Here is a 13589-nt window from a genome sequence, read left to right on the forward strand (position 1 = left end):
CATTTATGTTATGCACATTCATCTTCTGTACATCTATCACTTCAGGGTTTAATTGCTAAATTGTAATTATTTCGCCACTATTGCTTACTCCCTAATCTTACCTCATTTGCACATACTGTATATAGACTTTTTCTATTGTGTTATTTTTTCTATGTTTGTTTATTCCATGTGTAACTCTGTGTTGTTTGTGTCGCACTGCTTTGCTTTATCTTGGCCAGGTCACAGTTGTAAATGAGAACTTGTTCTCAACTGGCCTACCTAGTTAAATAAAGGTGAAATAAAAAAACAAAAATGTTACAGCCTTATTCTAAAATGGATTAACTAAAGAAAAATCTACACACAATACCCCATAATGAAAGCTTTTTAGAAATGTATAAAAAATAAAATAATTATCTTATTTACATAAGTATTCAGACCCTTTACTATGAGACTTGAAATTGAGCTCAGGTGTATCCTGTTTCCATTGATCATCCTTGAGATGTTTCCACAACTTGATTGGAGTCCACCTGTGGTAAATTCAATTGATTGGACATGATTTGGAAAGGCACACACCTGTCTATATAAGGTCCCACAGTTAACAGTGCATGTCAGAGCAAAAACCAAGCCATGAAGTCGAAGGAAATGTCTAAAGAGCTCCGAGACCGGATTGTGTCGAGGTACAGATCTGGGGAAGGGTACCAACAAATGTCTGCAGCATTGAAGGTCCCCAAGAACACAGTGGCCTCCATCATTCTTAAATGGAAGAAATTCGGGACTTCCTAGAGCTGTCCACCTGGCCAAACTGAGCAATTGGACAGGAGGTGACCAAGAACCCGATGGTGACAGAGAGCTCGATTTCTTCTGTGGAGATGGGAGAACCTTCTAGAAGGACAACCATCTCTGCAGCACTCCACCAATCAGGCATTTATGGTAGTGGCCAGACGGAAGCCACTCCTCCAGTAAAAGGCACATGACAGCCCACTTGGAGTCCGCCTAAAGTAACCTAAAGGACTCTGACCATGAGAAACAACATTCTCTGGTCTGATGAAACCAAGATTGAACTCTTTTGCCTGAATGCCAAGTGTCACGTCTGGAGGATACCTGGCACCATCCCTACGATGAAGCGTGGTGGCAGCATCATGCTGTGGGCATGTTTTTCAGCGGCAGGGACTGGCGCTGAAAAGGAAAAGATTAACGGAGCAAAGTACAGAGAGATACTTGATGAAAAACTGCTCCAGAGCGCTCAGGACCTCAGACTAGGGTGAAGGTTCACCTTCCAACAGGACAACGACCCTAAGCACACAGCCAAGACAACGCAGGAGTGGCTTTGGGACAAGTCTCTGAATGTCCTTGAGTGGTCCAGCCAGAGCCCGGACTTGAACCCAATCTAACACCTTTGGAGAGACCTGAAAATAGCTCTGTAGCGATGCTCCCCATCCAACCTGACAGAGCTTGAGAGGATCTGCAGAGAATGAGAGAAACTCCCCAAATACAGGTCGCCAAGCTTGTAGCGTCATACCCAAGACTCGAAGCTGTAATCACTGCCAAAGGTGCTTCAACAAAGTACTGAGTAAAGGGTCTGAATACCTATGTATATTTCAGTTTAGTTTGGAAAAATGTATAACCTGTTTTTGCTTTATCATTATGGTGTATTGTGTGTAGATTGAGGGGGATAAAGAAAGAAAAAAAACATTTTAGAATAAGACTAACGTAACAAAATGTGGAAAAAGTCAAGGGGTCTGAATACTTTCTGAATGCACTGTATTGAGACTTCTATAATCTGTCTTTGCATGTCATTCTTTGTTGGTATTAGGGTTAAGTGGTTTTATGTCCTAATTTGAAATGGAACGGAGTCCAACCCTAGTCTTTTCCCTCTGCTCTCTCCAGGCCGACCGCCCCAGAGAGAGGAAGGCGGCTACGGCCCCTCGACCCGCGGCGGCAGAGGGGGCTGGAGGGGGGCGCCCCGCGGGGCCCCCAGGGGAGGAGGGCGTGGCCGGTAGGACCGAAGGAACAACTCACTACCAATCGACCTACCTGCTCCCCACCAAACCTCCACTCTCTTACCTCCCCATCCCCTTTTCCCTCCTATTCCCCCCCCCCCCCCCTGCAAAGAGGACAGGGACCAAAAAGAGATACACAACCACTACCGCCACCTCCTGTCCCCCAGATCAGTGGATCATCTCTGGGCTCAGACTACACCTCTTCAGGCCTGCTTGTAAGGCTGGAGGATGGATTGTTTACTGTGTGTATAGGGGCCTCGTGGAGTGGGAAAGGGCCTTTATTGCTGTATGTGTCGAAAGCCTCAGGTCTCTCACTARGGGATGGACGAGTTGCTATCTTTACATTTGGATCCTTTAGACGACAGATTCCGCCCTATGGCTCTTTGCCATACTCATCCTGATTGGTCGCTGCAGGTGTTGTCTAGTGGCCTGATTGGACACGACAAGCTGAAGCAATCACTGATTGGTCAAGGTTTCCATTCCAAGTTCAGACATGGGCCACATAACAGAATGGTTTTTGTCAGTGTGGTTTGAACAAAGCATTGCAAGAAACCTGGGGTTTATTCAGGAGGGTGCAACATTTAGAACATTGCAGACAGGCATTGGTAGGATTCCTCATTCTGCATTAGAAAGAGTTGTCTGTTCTCAACATATTTCTGTCTTAATGTTTTGTAATGCTGCACCCTCCTGAATAAACCCCTGGACACACTTCATGTGATAATGTGAACTGCCCATAGTTTCTCTTTTCTACATGTACTGTACCAACCACACATAATAGAAAGAGTCCAGGATCTTACGCAGTTGGACACATTGAACTTTGCCGATAGGAATACAATGTACAGATCAGACAACTTTTGTTTGTTTTGGGGAGAATAGAGAACCATGTCCACTCTGTACATTACATTTATATCTGAAAATGTTCAGAGGCTGTTGCGCCACACTGAAAATGCCCACCGTTTCAAGATTCATTATTCCAGGAGAGGATTTGGTCCTCGGCTATAAGAGTGCATCCCAAATGGCACCCTATTCCCTATATAGTGCACTACTTTTTAACACGGCCCATAGGGGTATGGTCAAAAGTAGTGCACTATATAGGGAATAGGGTGCCATTTGGGATGGTCAGCAGTCCTGTTTGTCACTGGTAGTTAACAAACAGAACAGGGCGTTGAATGTGTTATTCCCCCCAAGTCCTCGGCTCCATTTATTTAAGTTCATTTTTAAATGTCCAATAATGGAGAGAAGAAGAATCACTGTCTCATCGCCGGGCTCCCCTGAATATCGAGGCGGCCTTCCTCTCTTTCTAAATGTACAGTTTGTCATGAGATTGTCATATTGCTTTTGTCCATTTTTTTGTATGAGACTATAATAGAAATGTGTGCAAAATGTCACCCTCGTTTCTGGTCTTTCATTCTTTGTGCAATGACAGTGTGGGGAGGTGGAGGAAGAGTGTGTACTTGTACACCCTTAGCCTGGTCCTAGATCGGTCTTGCCATCTCCCTGGTTTGGAGTGGCAATGACCATAGAAGTCAAGACATTAAACACATCTGGGACCAGGCTAGTAGTATACACTGGTGTTCCGTAGACTTCAGCAGGTCACGTAGTGCCCACGTTATCACATTAACTGTTAATTCAGACACCATTGCAATGACTCGTAAGCATATTGCCAATCTAAAGGGCTATATTAAATCAGAACTTCATACATAGCCTTTTTGGATACTCTCAATAAGTGATTACCTAAAAAGGAGGAAGTCAGGATGCATTATCTGACATGTTTGGATAAGTAAAACCTCAAGGAAAGACAGGAAATATGCATTTGAAATTAGCCAGACCTGAATACAGACTTTCAAATAGCCTACGGTTTTAGAAATACGCTTGATTTAGCACTTTTGGTCCTGCACCAAGTATTTCATCCACTCTAGGCCAATAATCTATCCCTTGGTTCAGGATAGAGAAGACATTCCATGATAAGATTGTACATTTTATTAGTTGGGAAAAAAAGACATGAGGCTTCATAGTTCTCTGCTGGTCTGTTCCATTTGAGTCTTATTCTGATATTACTGGGCATGTTGGTCCATCAGAAGTAAATTACAAGAGAAAACAAGGAATTAACACCATTGTCATGGGCCACATTATGACTTGGTTTTGCTAGTGCACTCTAAGCAAGCTAGTCATTCAGTCCTATTCACAACAGAGGGCAAAAGTCCGTTCGGATTAATTGAAGTGGTGGTTAAATTGGCATCGTTTTACCCGTGACAGTCCTTTTGATAGCAGACACTGCCATCCCTCCCATGAATCGAATTCCTGCGCTACCGCCCGGCAGCAAAGAGACGATGTACCCAACGATTACGGCAACCTGGACAATGGCTCCGATGGCGGTGAGTATGGTGCTGTGAAGGCTGAGCGCTGCATAAAGTGTACATCCAATAGAGCACAGATACACCAACGCGCTGGGAGTCGGCCTCGCTATGAGCTTGCTGGGTCCCCGCAGTATCGCTGCTCCCAGAATCGCGAAAAGAGAGCCGAGCGACCAGAGAAGGGCAAATTTGCGCGCATACAACAGCAACAAGGGTGCGTACAGGGCGGACAGTCCAAAGCACAACGCTGAGAACCCAATACACACTCCGAAAGCGACCAGTCGTTGCGAGCGACTCATTCCCGGAAGACATGGGTCTGGCTCCGTAGACCACGGCCAGGAATAGCCGCTGCCCAACCCTTGGCCTGTCGAACCTCCGCCGCGACTGCTGGAGCCAGAGAACGGGCTCGACCAGCTACCGAACCAGCTCCCAGCTACTGAAGTGGATTCGATATCTATGGTCGTACTTGAGCTGGACTGAGATATCGTCTTGGCTCCACCTTTAGACTGAGCCAGATATTCTTGAAGACTTCGATTTAATTCCGCCATAACTTCTCGTCGACATGTATGTTGACAAATTTCCTTTATGTGCGACGAGTATTCTGCCTGCAGCACAAATGATGACGTCACGTTAGTATGATGAGACCTTACGTTTACATTGTGGATAACGCATTCAAAATATTACATTTTAATCAATGTCAATTTGTATTGTGCTTATATTCAAATACAAAAAGGAATTTACGAAAACAATTCGAATTATGTTTCAGAAACCACTCACCACTATATATTTTTTTTCACTATAGTTGTAGTCCTAAATCCCGGAAATGAGTTAGCTCTGGTTCGTTCAGCCATCCCTATTGGGAAAGAATAGGGTTTTGCAATACACACTGAACATAAGTTTCGAGGTTAACACAGGCTTAGGATATCCTATGCGTTTTTTCTGACATAAAAGTCTGTTAACATGACCTTAATGAATTATGAAGCCTTTGTGATTAGTTTTATTTTATTATTACATACATTCGTCAAAATGTACAATAAGTGACGTTAGCTGATGAATATGATGTCATAGAACAAAACGTGTAAGATATCCTAAGCCTGTTATTACCACAGAACTTATTTTCGGTGTTTATCCAAAACGCATACAGAAACCATTCATTTCCCTCATAGAGAGACACAGCGTGCACACATTTTGCGTAATCACGTTGCCGTATGGTACATATTACGCAATTGTCGCAATTCAAACCACACTCAGGGTTGTCTATTGATTTTGCAATCTTCCCCCATTAGTTTCTCAGAGCGAGAGAGGGAGAGGGAGAGAGCTAAAGGAAGAAAGAGTGCTTCTATGCCTGTGTCGATGGAATAGAGTGAGGGCGTTCAAGACCTGACAAGCATACATGTCCGCAGTTTTCCTGAAATTGGGCTACTTTGAAAACGATGTCGGGGGTGTCTATTGAAAATCTATTGGTCGCGAGTTGCGGGTTTTTGTGCTACTTCTAAATTGCACCGCTATGGCAATTTCTTCAACATAAACAGTACCCGTCAAACGTTTAGACACACACTCATTCCAGCGTTTTTCTTTATTTTCACAATTTTATACATTGTTGAATAATAGTGAAGACATCAAAACTATGAAATAACACATGGAATCATGTAGTAACCAATATAGTGTTCAACAAATCAAAATATATATTTTTGTATTTGAGATTCTTGAAAGTAGCCACCCTTTGCTTCAATGACAGCTTTGCACACTCTTGGCATTCTATCAAATCAAATTGTATTGGTCACATTTAAATCAAATCAAATTGTATTAGTCACATGTGCCGAATACAACAGGTCTTACAGTGAAATGCTTACTTACGAGCCCCTAACCAACAATGCAGTTTAAAAAAATATGGATAAGAATAAGAAATAATAGTGTAATGACCTGACTAGATCATAAATGAACAATTGTCCAGACAGAGGCTTGAGTTTGCGAATTGACGGTTTATTAAACCAACTTTACACAGGCTACTGTTTGGGCCGTAGCACACGCCAAATAAATGACAGATAACCCACAAGCCAATCGTGACCTTCTCTTGTGAAGCCCAGACGTAAGAGGGAGAACAAAAGCGAAACCTGGTCTTAACTTCCAATGCTCCATCCCCCTGCCCAACCCCCCTCCACGCCACTCCGCCAACCGCCAGGATGCCCGGCATCAGAACATTCCAGGCATTCCCGTGATTGGCAGATAGCAGGTTGATTGACATGTCGGACCCTGCGAACACTGGGTACTGGTCAGTACAACACAACCACCTACTAGCCTAACACATAACACACAGCTGTCTGTGCGGGTCGCTACAATAGTAACAAGTAATTGAAGAGCAGCAGTAAAATAACAATAGCGATACTATATATAGGGGGGTACCAGTACAGGATCAATGTCCGGGGACACCGGTTAGTTGAGGTAATATGTAGGTAGACTTAATAAAGTGACTATGCATAGATGATAACAACAGAGAGTAGCAGTGGTGTAAAAGAGGGGAGGGGGGGTCAATGCAAATAGTCTGGGTAGCCATTTGATTAGGTGTTGGACTTCCTGACGGGCCACCCCCAGGTAGTAAGGGTAGGGAACAACACATCCGCCACGCTGATCCTCAACACGGGGGCCTTTCAGGGGTGCGTGCTCAGTCCCGTCCTGTACTCCCTGTTCACTCATGAATGCAAGGCCAGGCACGACTCCAACACCATCATCAAGTTTGCCGACGACACAACAGCGGTAAGCCTGATCACCGACAACGATGAGACAGCCTATAGGGAGGAGGTCAGAGACCTGGCCGTGTGGTGTCATGACAACAACCTCTCCCTCAACGTGATCAAGACAAAGGAGATGATTGTGGACTACAGGAAAAGGAGGACCGAGCACGCCCCCATTCTCATCGACGTGGCTGTAGTGGAACAGGTTGACAGCTTCAAATTCCTTGGTGTCCACATCACCAACAAACTATCATGGTTCAAACACACTAAGACAGTCATGAAGAGGGCACGACAAAGCCTATTCCCCCTCAGGAGACTGAAATGATTTGGCATGGGTCCTCAGAAGGATCTACAGCTGCCCCATCGAGAGCATCCTGACTGGTTGCATCACTGCCCGGTATGGCAACTGCTCGACCTCCGACCACAAGGCACTACAGAGGGTAGTGCATAAGGCCCAGTACATCGTACGGCCCAGTAGTGCGTATGGCCCAGTACGTCCTGCCATCCAGGACCTACATACCAGGCGGTGTCAGAGGAAGGCCCTAAAAATTGTCAAAGACCCCAGCCACCCTAGTCATTGACTGTTCTCTCTGCTAAACGCACGGCAAGCGGTACCGGAGCGCCATGTCTAGGTCCAAAAGGCTTAACAGCTTCTACCCCCAAGCCATAAGACTCCTGAACAGGTAATCAAATGGCTACTCAGACCCCTCTTTTACGCTGCTGCTACTCTCTGTTTATAATCTATGCATAGTCACTTTAACTCTACCTACATGTACATATTACCTCAATTACCTCGACTAACCGGTACCCCCGCATATTGACTCTGTACTGGTACCCCCTGAATATAGCCTCGCTTGTTATTTTACTGCTACTGTTTAATTATTTGTTACTTTTATTTTCTATATCCTATATTTTACTTAAAAGGATCCGCCCTTTTTTTCTTTCAATTTTCACCTAAAATGAAATACCCAAATCTAACTGCCGGTAGCTCAGGCATTGAAGAAAGGATATGCATATTCTTGATACCATTTGAAAGGAAACACTTTGAAGTTTGTGGAAATGTGAAATGAATGTAGGAGAATATAACACTTCTGGTAAAAAAAAAAATACAAAGAAAAAAACAACTGTTTAAAAATAAAATAATTGTACCATCATCTTTGAAATGCAAGCGAAAGGCCATAATGTATTATTCCAGCCCAGTTGCAATTTAGATTTTGGCCACTAGATGGCAGCAGRGTATGRGCAACATTTTAGACTGATCCAATGAATCATTGCATTTTTGTTCAAAATTTTGCTTCAAGACTGCCCAAATGTGCCTAATTGGTTTATTAATAACTTTTCAAGTTAATAACTGTACACTCTCCTCAAACAATAGCATGGTATTATTTCACTGTAATAACTACTGTAAATTGGACAGTGCAGTTAGATTAACAAGAATTTAAGCTTTCTGCCCATTACAGATATGTCTATGTCCTGGGAAATGTTCTTGTTACTTACAACCTCATGCTAATCGCATTAGGCTATGTTAGCTCAACCGTCCCGTGGGGGACCAACCGATCCTGAAGAAGTTTTAATACTTATTTCAATTTTCTTTCTTAAAACTTAAAGCATTGTTGGTTAAAGGCTTGTAAGTAAGCATTTCACTGTAAGGTCTACAACTGTTGGATTCGGCGCATGTGACAAATACAATTTGATTTGATTTGTAGTGCTAATGCAAAAACAAAAATGTGCACCCCTTTGAGTCCCCAGGACCAGGACCGAGAACCATCACTCTTCATTGGTACCTCTTCATGTGCAGACAGTCTTTCACAGCTCTCTGTGTCTGAGGACAGAAAACATGATACTTAAATTAGACAGCATTGGATATGATGTTACTATTATCTCTGGCCTCACTTCTAGGGACTGATATTACACAAAAGTACCTGGCCTATCCAGAATAGGCTACTCTGTCCCTTTGACAGTTGGGGCTCCTATCCTTTCACCCTCCTCCATGGCTGTTAGCTAGCTACCTACAAATGCATTTGGAGTTTGTTTTTTACAATGATAAATAGATCAAGATAGTTAGCTAATATGAAGTTAGGTAGCTGGTGATATTTAATTCACTTAGCTAGCTAGCTAGCTAGCTATACATTAGGTAAGGTTGGCTAGATAGCTAGCTAGCTATGTTAGCCACTCATTTGAGTTAGCCTGCACTGTAGTATTTACTTACTTGAATAGGTTTTCCCAGCCATGTGGACGATTGGAAACAAGTTTGTTTGTCACCAGATTGGTTTAGAGAATATTTACCAGTGAATAAATTCATGAAATAGAGAATGGATTAAACTATTTACCCATTTAATAACCAGACCTTCATTGAAACTTGCTATGCCAAATTCTTCACGCAAAATCGAACGTACTGCTATATGGTGCCAGCACACCCACAAGCGAGCCACTATGGGCGGCAGGAGCGACATGCTGCAATTTACCACGTACTTATGGGGAGTGATTCAGGCCAGAATTCAACCTAGTGAAGCTACTGATACCTCTCACTAAGTCACCTAACATCTTCCTAGCGACGTAAAATACCGTCATGAATTAACATGGACTGTCAATGGAGAAGTTTTGTTCTAAGGCGTCAAACTGCCGACGCGTTCACGCCACGTTCATGTCATGTTGACATAGTGTTCACGTCGTGTAACGTGGCACTGACACGTCAGTTTGTGTAAGTTTATTATGAAAGATATCACCATGAATGCCTTAACGTCTACATGACATCTACGTGTACATCAAGCTTTCACGTTGTGTAAACCCGACACATGTCATGTGTTAGTTTAAGTGTCTGTTTAATCCATGGAATCCATGCAACACTGGAAAAGTTGTGTGAGAAGGTAGCAGGGCTGAGGGGGAGTTTAGCCAGAGTGAAATTCTCACGCTCCAAGAAGAGAACAAGGCACTCGCAGCCAAGGTAAAAATCCACGATTCTAAAATGGATTGTCTACTCAGGGAAAACAGGTTGATGAAGGAGTCGCTAATAGACATACAAAGCCGTAGCATGCGTGAAAATCTAATATTTTCTGGGATTCCTGAGGAGGCATCCAATAATCCAGAGGGCGCGATCAGAGAGTTCATGCAATCCGCCTCAACTTCCTCTAGAGACTGTAAACAAGGTTGCATTCCACCGTGTACACAGACTTGGAGCTCGGAGCGACAAGACCAAGGGTCCCCGACCGATCATCGCAAAATGAGACAGCTCCATAACACCGTGGCTGTACTAAATTCTACAGGGACATCAGGTTACGAAAAAAAGAAATAGTAACACATTGTACAGGATACATTTGTACTGTAGTGAAGCTGTATCTATAGTAATGCAAAGTCTCTTTCATGATCATGTGAAATGTCAATTGCTGTGGAAATGCTGGGATGTGTTTTTCAATTATGTTAAATGTAGTTATGATGCAACTATGATGGTGATACGATATGGATTACAATTATCATCATGAATATTAAGACTATACGCACTACATGTTACACACATAGACACTCAACCATGCATATTGGCGGGGTTATTATTTTTTTGTACATCAGACATTATAGTCTTACTCTTATACAGATATCGTACACACACACTAAATCACATCCAATATCATACACATAAACTTACTCAGGTTTACTACACACATAATATCTTGTCTCAATTTTCTAACATCTGTGGCATTGGCTCACAGGCAAACAGGCAAGGGAATAAAACATATTGCAAGAACCTATTTCTTGAATCCAAAATATCMGACATTTGAAAGCTCTAGTTTTGACCGTCATAATACCTCTGATGGCAGTAACTTTACAAGCACTAATTATGGCAAATTTAGACTGAGAATATGATCTAGTTATGGTAAGGGGTGAATAAGTATAGCCAGCTATAATTGTAACGATTTAGCAGATTATAAAAAAAGATCAGTCTTTACGTGGCTAAAAGGAAAGGTATATAACATATCCTGTTTACAAGAAACTCACTCTACATCCTTAGATGAAGTTGCGTGGAAAAAATGTTGATCTGAATGTGCAAATAGTTAGGAATGATTCGCAAGGAAGGTGGATATTTTTGAATATGAAAGTGGATGAAAAAGAGATTTGGCTCATTAATCAAATCAAATGTATTTATATAGCCCTTCTTAGATCAGTTGATATCTCAAAGTGCAGTACCGAAACCAGCCTAAAACCCCAAACAGCAAGCAATGCAGGTGTAGAAGCATGGTGGCTAGGAAAAACTCCCTAGAAAGGCCGAAACCTAGAGAAGAACCAGGCTATGAGGGGTGGCCAGTCCTCTTCTGGCTGTGCCGGTTGGAGATTATAACAGAACATGGCCAAGATGTTKAAATGTTCATTAATGACCAGCATGGTCAAATAATAATAATCACAGTAGTTGTCGAGGGTGCAACAGGTCAGCACCTCAGGAGTAAATGTCAGTTGCCGCAGGCAGAACAGTTTAAACTGGAGCAGCAGCACGGCCAGGTGAACTGGGGACAGCAAGGAGTCATCATGCCAGGCAGTCCTGAGGCATGTTCCTAGGGTTCAGGTCCTCCGAGAGAGGGAAAGAGAGAATTAGAGAGAGCATACTTCAATTCACACAGGACACAGGATAAGACAGGAGAAATACTCCAGATATAACAGACTGACCCTAGCCCCCCCGACACAAACTACTGCAGCATAAATACTGGAGGCTGAGACAGGAGGGGTCAGGAGACACTGTGGCCCCATCCGGTGATACCCCCGGACAGGGCCAAACAGGCAGGATATAACCCCACCCACTTTGCCAAAGCACAGCCCCCACCCCACTATAAGGATATCTTCAACCACCAACTTACCATCCTGAGACAAGGCCGAGTATAGCTCACAAAGATCTCCGCCACGGCACAACCCAAGGGGGGGGGGGGGGGGCGTCAACCCAGACAGAAGACCACGTCAGTGACTCAGCCCACTCAAGTGATGCACCCCTCCTAGGGACGGCATGGAAGAGCACCAGTAAGCCAGTGACTCAGCCCCTGTAATAGGGTTAGAGGCAGAGAATCCCAGTGGAGAGAGGGGAACCGGCCAGGCAGGACAGCAAGGGCGGTTCGTTGCTCCAGAGCCTTTCCGTTCACCTTTACACTCCTGGCCAGACTACACTCAATCATAGGACCTACTGAAGAGATGAGTCTTCAGTAAAGACTTAAAGGTTGAGACCGACGTGCTTCTCTCACATGGGTAGGCAGACCATTCCATAAAAATGGAACTCTATAGGAGAAAGCCCTGCCTCCAGCTGTTTGCTTAGAAAATTCTAGGACAATTAGGAGGCCTGCGTCTTGTGACCGTAGCGTACGTGTAGGTATGTACGGCAGGACGAAATCGTAAAGATAGGTAGGAGCAAGCCCATGTGTCACGACTTCTGCCGAAGTCGATGCCTCTCCTTGTTCGGGCAGTGTTCGGCGGTCGACGTCGACGGTCTTCTAGCCATCGCCGATCCATTTTTTATTTTCATTTGTTTTGTCTCATTTTCCCACACACCTGGTTCTCATTTCCCTCATTATGTGTGGTGTATTTAACCCTCTATTCCCCCCATGTCTTTGTGTGGTATTGTTTATTGTAAGTGCTTGTGCACATTTTGTTTGACTGGTGCGCGTCGGGTTATTGTGCCCATACTTTGTATTTCTTATGCCGTTGGTTTTACTATTAAACTGCTCCAGCTATAATCAAGTTCTGCTCTCCTGCGTCTGACTTCCCTGCCACCAGATACGCACTTCTTACACCATGTAATGCTTTGTAGGTTAGCAGTAAAACCTTGAAATCAGCCCTTGCCTTAACAGGAAGCCAATGTAGGGAGGCTAGCACTGGAGTAATATGATCATTTTTTTTTGTTCTAGTCAGGATTCTAGCAGCCGTATTTAGCACTAACTGAAGCTTATTTAGTGCTTTATCCGGGTAGCCCGGAAAGTAGAGCATTGTGTAACGGATGTGAAATGGCTAGCTAGTTAGCGGGTACGCGCTAGTAGCGTTTCAAWCAGTTACGTCACTTGCTCTGAAACCTAGAAGTAGTGTTGCCCCTTGCTCTGCAAGGGCCGCGGCTTTTGTGGAGCGATGGGTAACGACGCTTCGTGGGTGTCAMTTGTTGATGTGTGCAGAGGGTCCCTGGTTCGCGCCCGAGGTCGGGGCGAGGGGACGTACTAAAGTTATACTGTTACAATTGCAGTAGTCTAACCTAGAAGTAACAAAAGCATGGATTAATTTTTCTGCATCATTTTTTGACAGAAAATGTCTGATTTTTGCAATGTTGGGTTGATGGAAAAAAGCTGTCCTTGAAACAGTCTTGATATGTTCGTCAAAAGAGAGATCAGGGTCCAGAGTAACGCCGAGGTCCTTCACAGTTTTATTTGAGACGACAGTACAACCATCAAGATTAATTGTCAGATTCATCAGAAGATCTCTTTCTTTCTTGGGACCTAGAACAAGCATCTCTGTTTTGTACGAGTTTAAAAGTAGAACGTTTGCAGCCATCTACTTCCTTATGTCTG

General features: G+C 43.8%; 2 protein-coding genes across 2 annotated transcripts in view; one reads left to right on the plus strand and one right to left on the minus strand.

The window, feature by feature from the left end:
* Nucleotides 1-3367, plus strand: part of wdr33 (WD repeat domain 33) — a 41775-nt gene extending 38408 nt beyond the window's left edge. Inside the window, 1 exon segment of the mRNA XM_023977640.2 lies at nucleotides 1867-3367. Within this exon segment, the coding sequence (XP_023833408.2) occupies nucleotides 1867-1979 (113 nt within the window). The 3' untranslated portion in view covers nucleotides 1980-3367.
* A 577-nt stretch (nucleotides 3368-3944) lies between these two features.
* Nucleotides 3945-5191, minus strand: sft2d3 (SFT2 domain containing 3). The gene is made up of 2 exons (XM_023977556.2): nucleotides 5111-5191; nucleotides 3945-4938 (listed from the first exon to the last, which is right to left on the minus strand). The coding sequence occupies exon 2, from the start codon at nucleotides 4879-4881 to the stop codon at nucleotides 4207-4209; it is 675 nt and encodes a 224-aa protein (XP_023833324.1). The 5' UTR covers nucleotides 4882-4938; nucleotides 5111-5191; the 3' UTR covers nucleotides 3945-4206.
* Between the last annotated feature and the right edge of the window lie 8398 nt (nucleotides 5192-13589).

This window comes from Salvelinus sp. IW2-2015, linkage group LG32 (genome assembly GCF_002910315.2).
Source record: "Salvelinus sp. IW2-2015 linkage group LG32, ASM291031v2, whole genome shotgun sequence".
NCBI lineage: Eukaryota > Metazoa > Chordata > Actinopteri > Salmoniformes > Salmonidae > Salvelinus > Salvelinus sp. IW2-2015.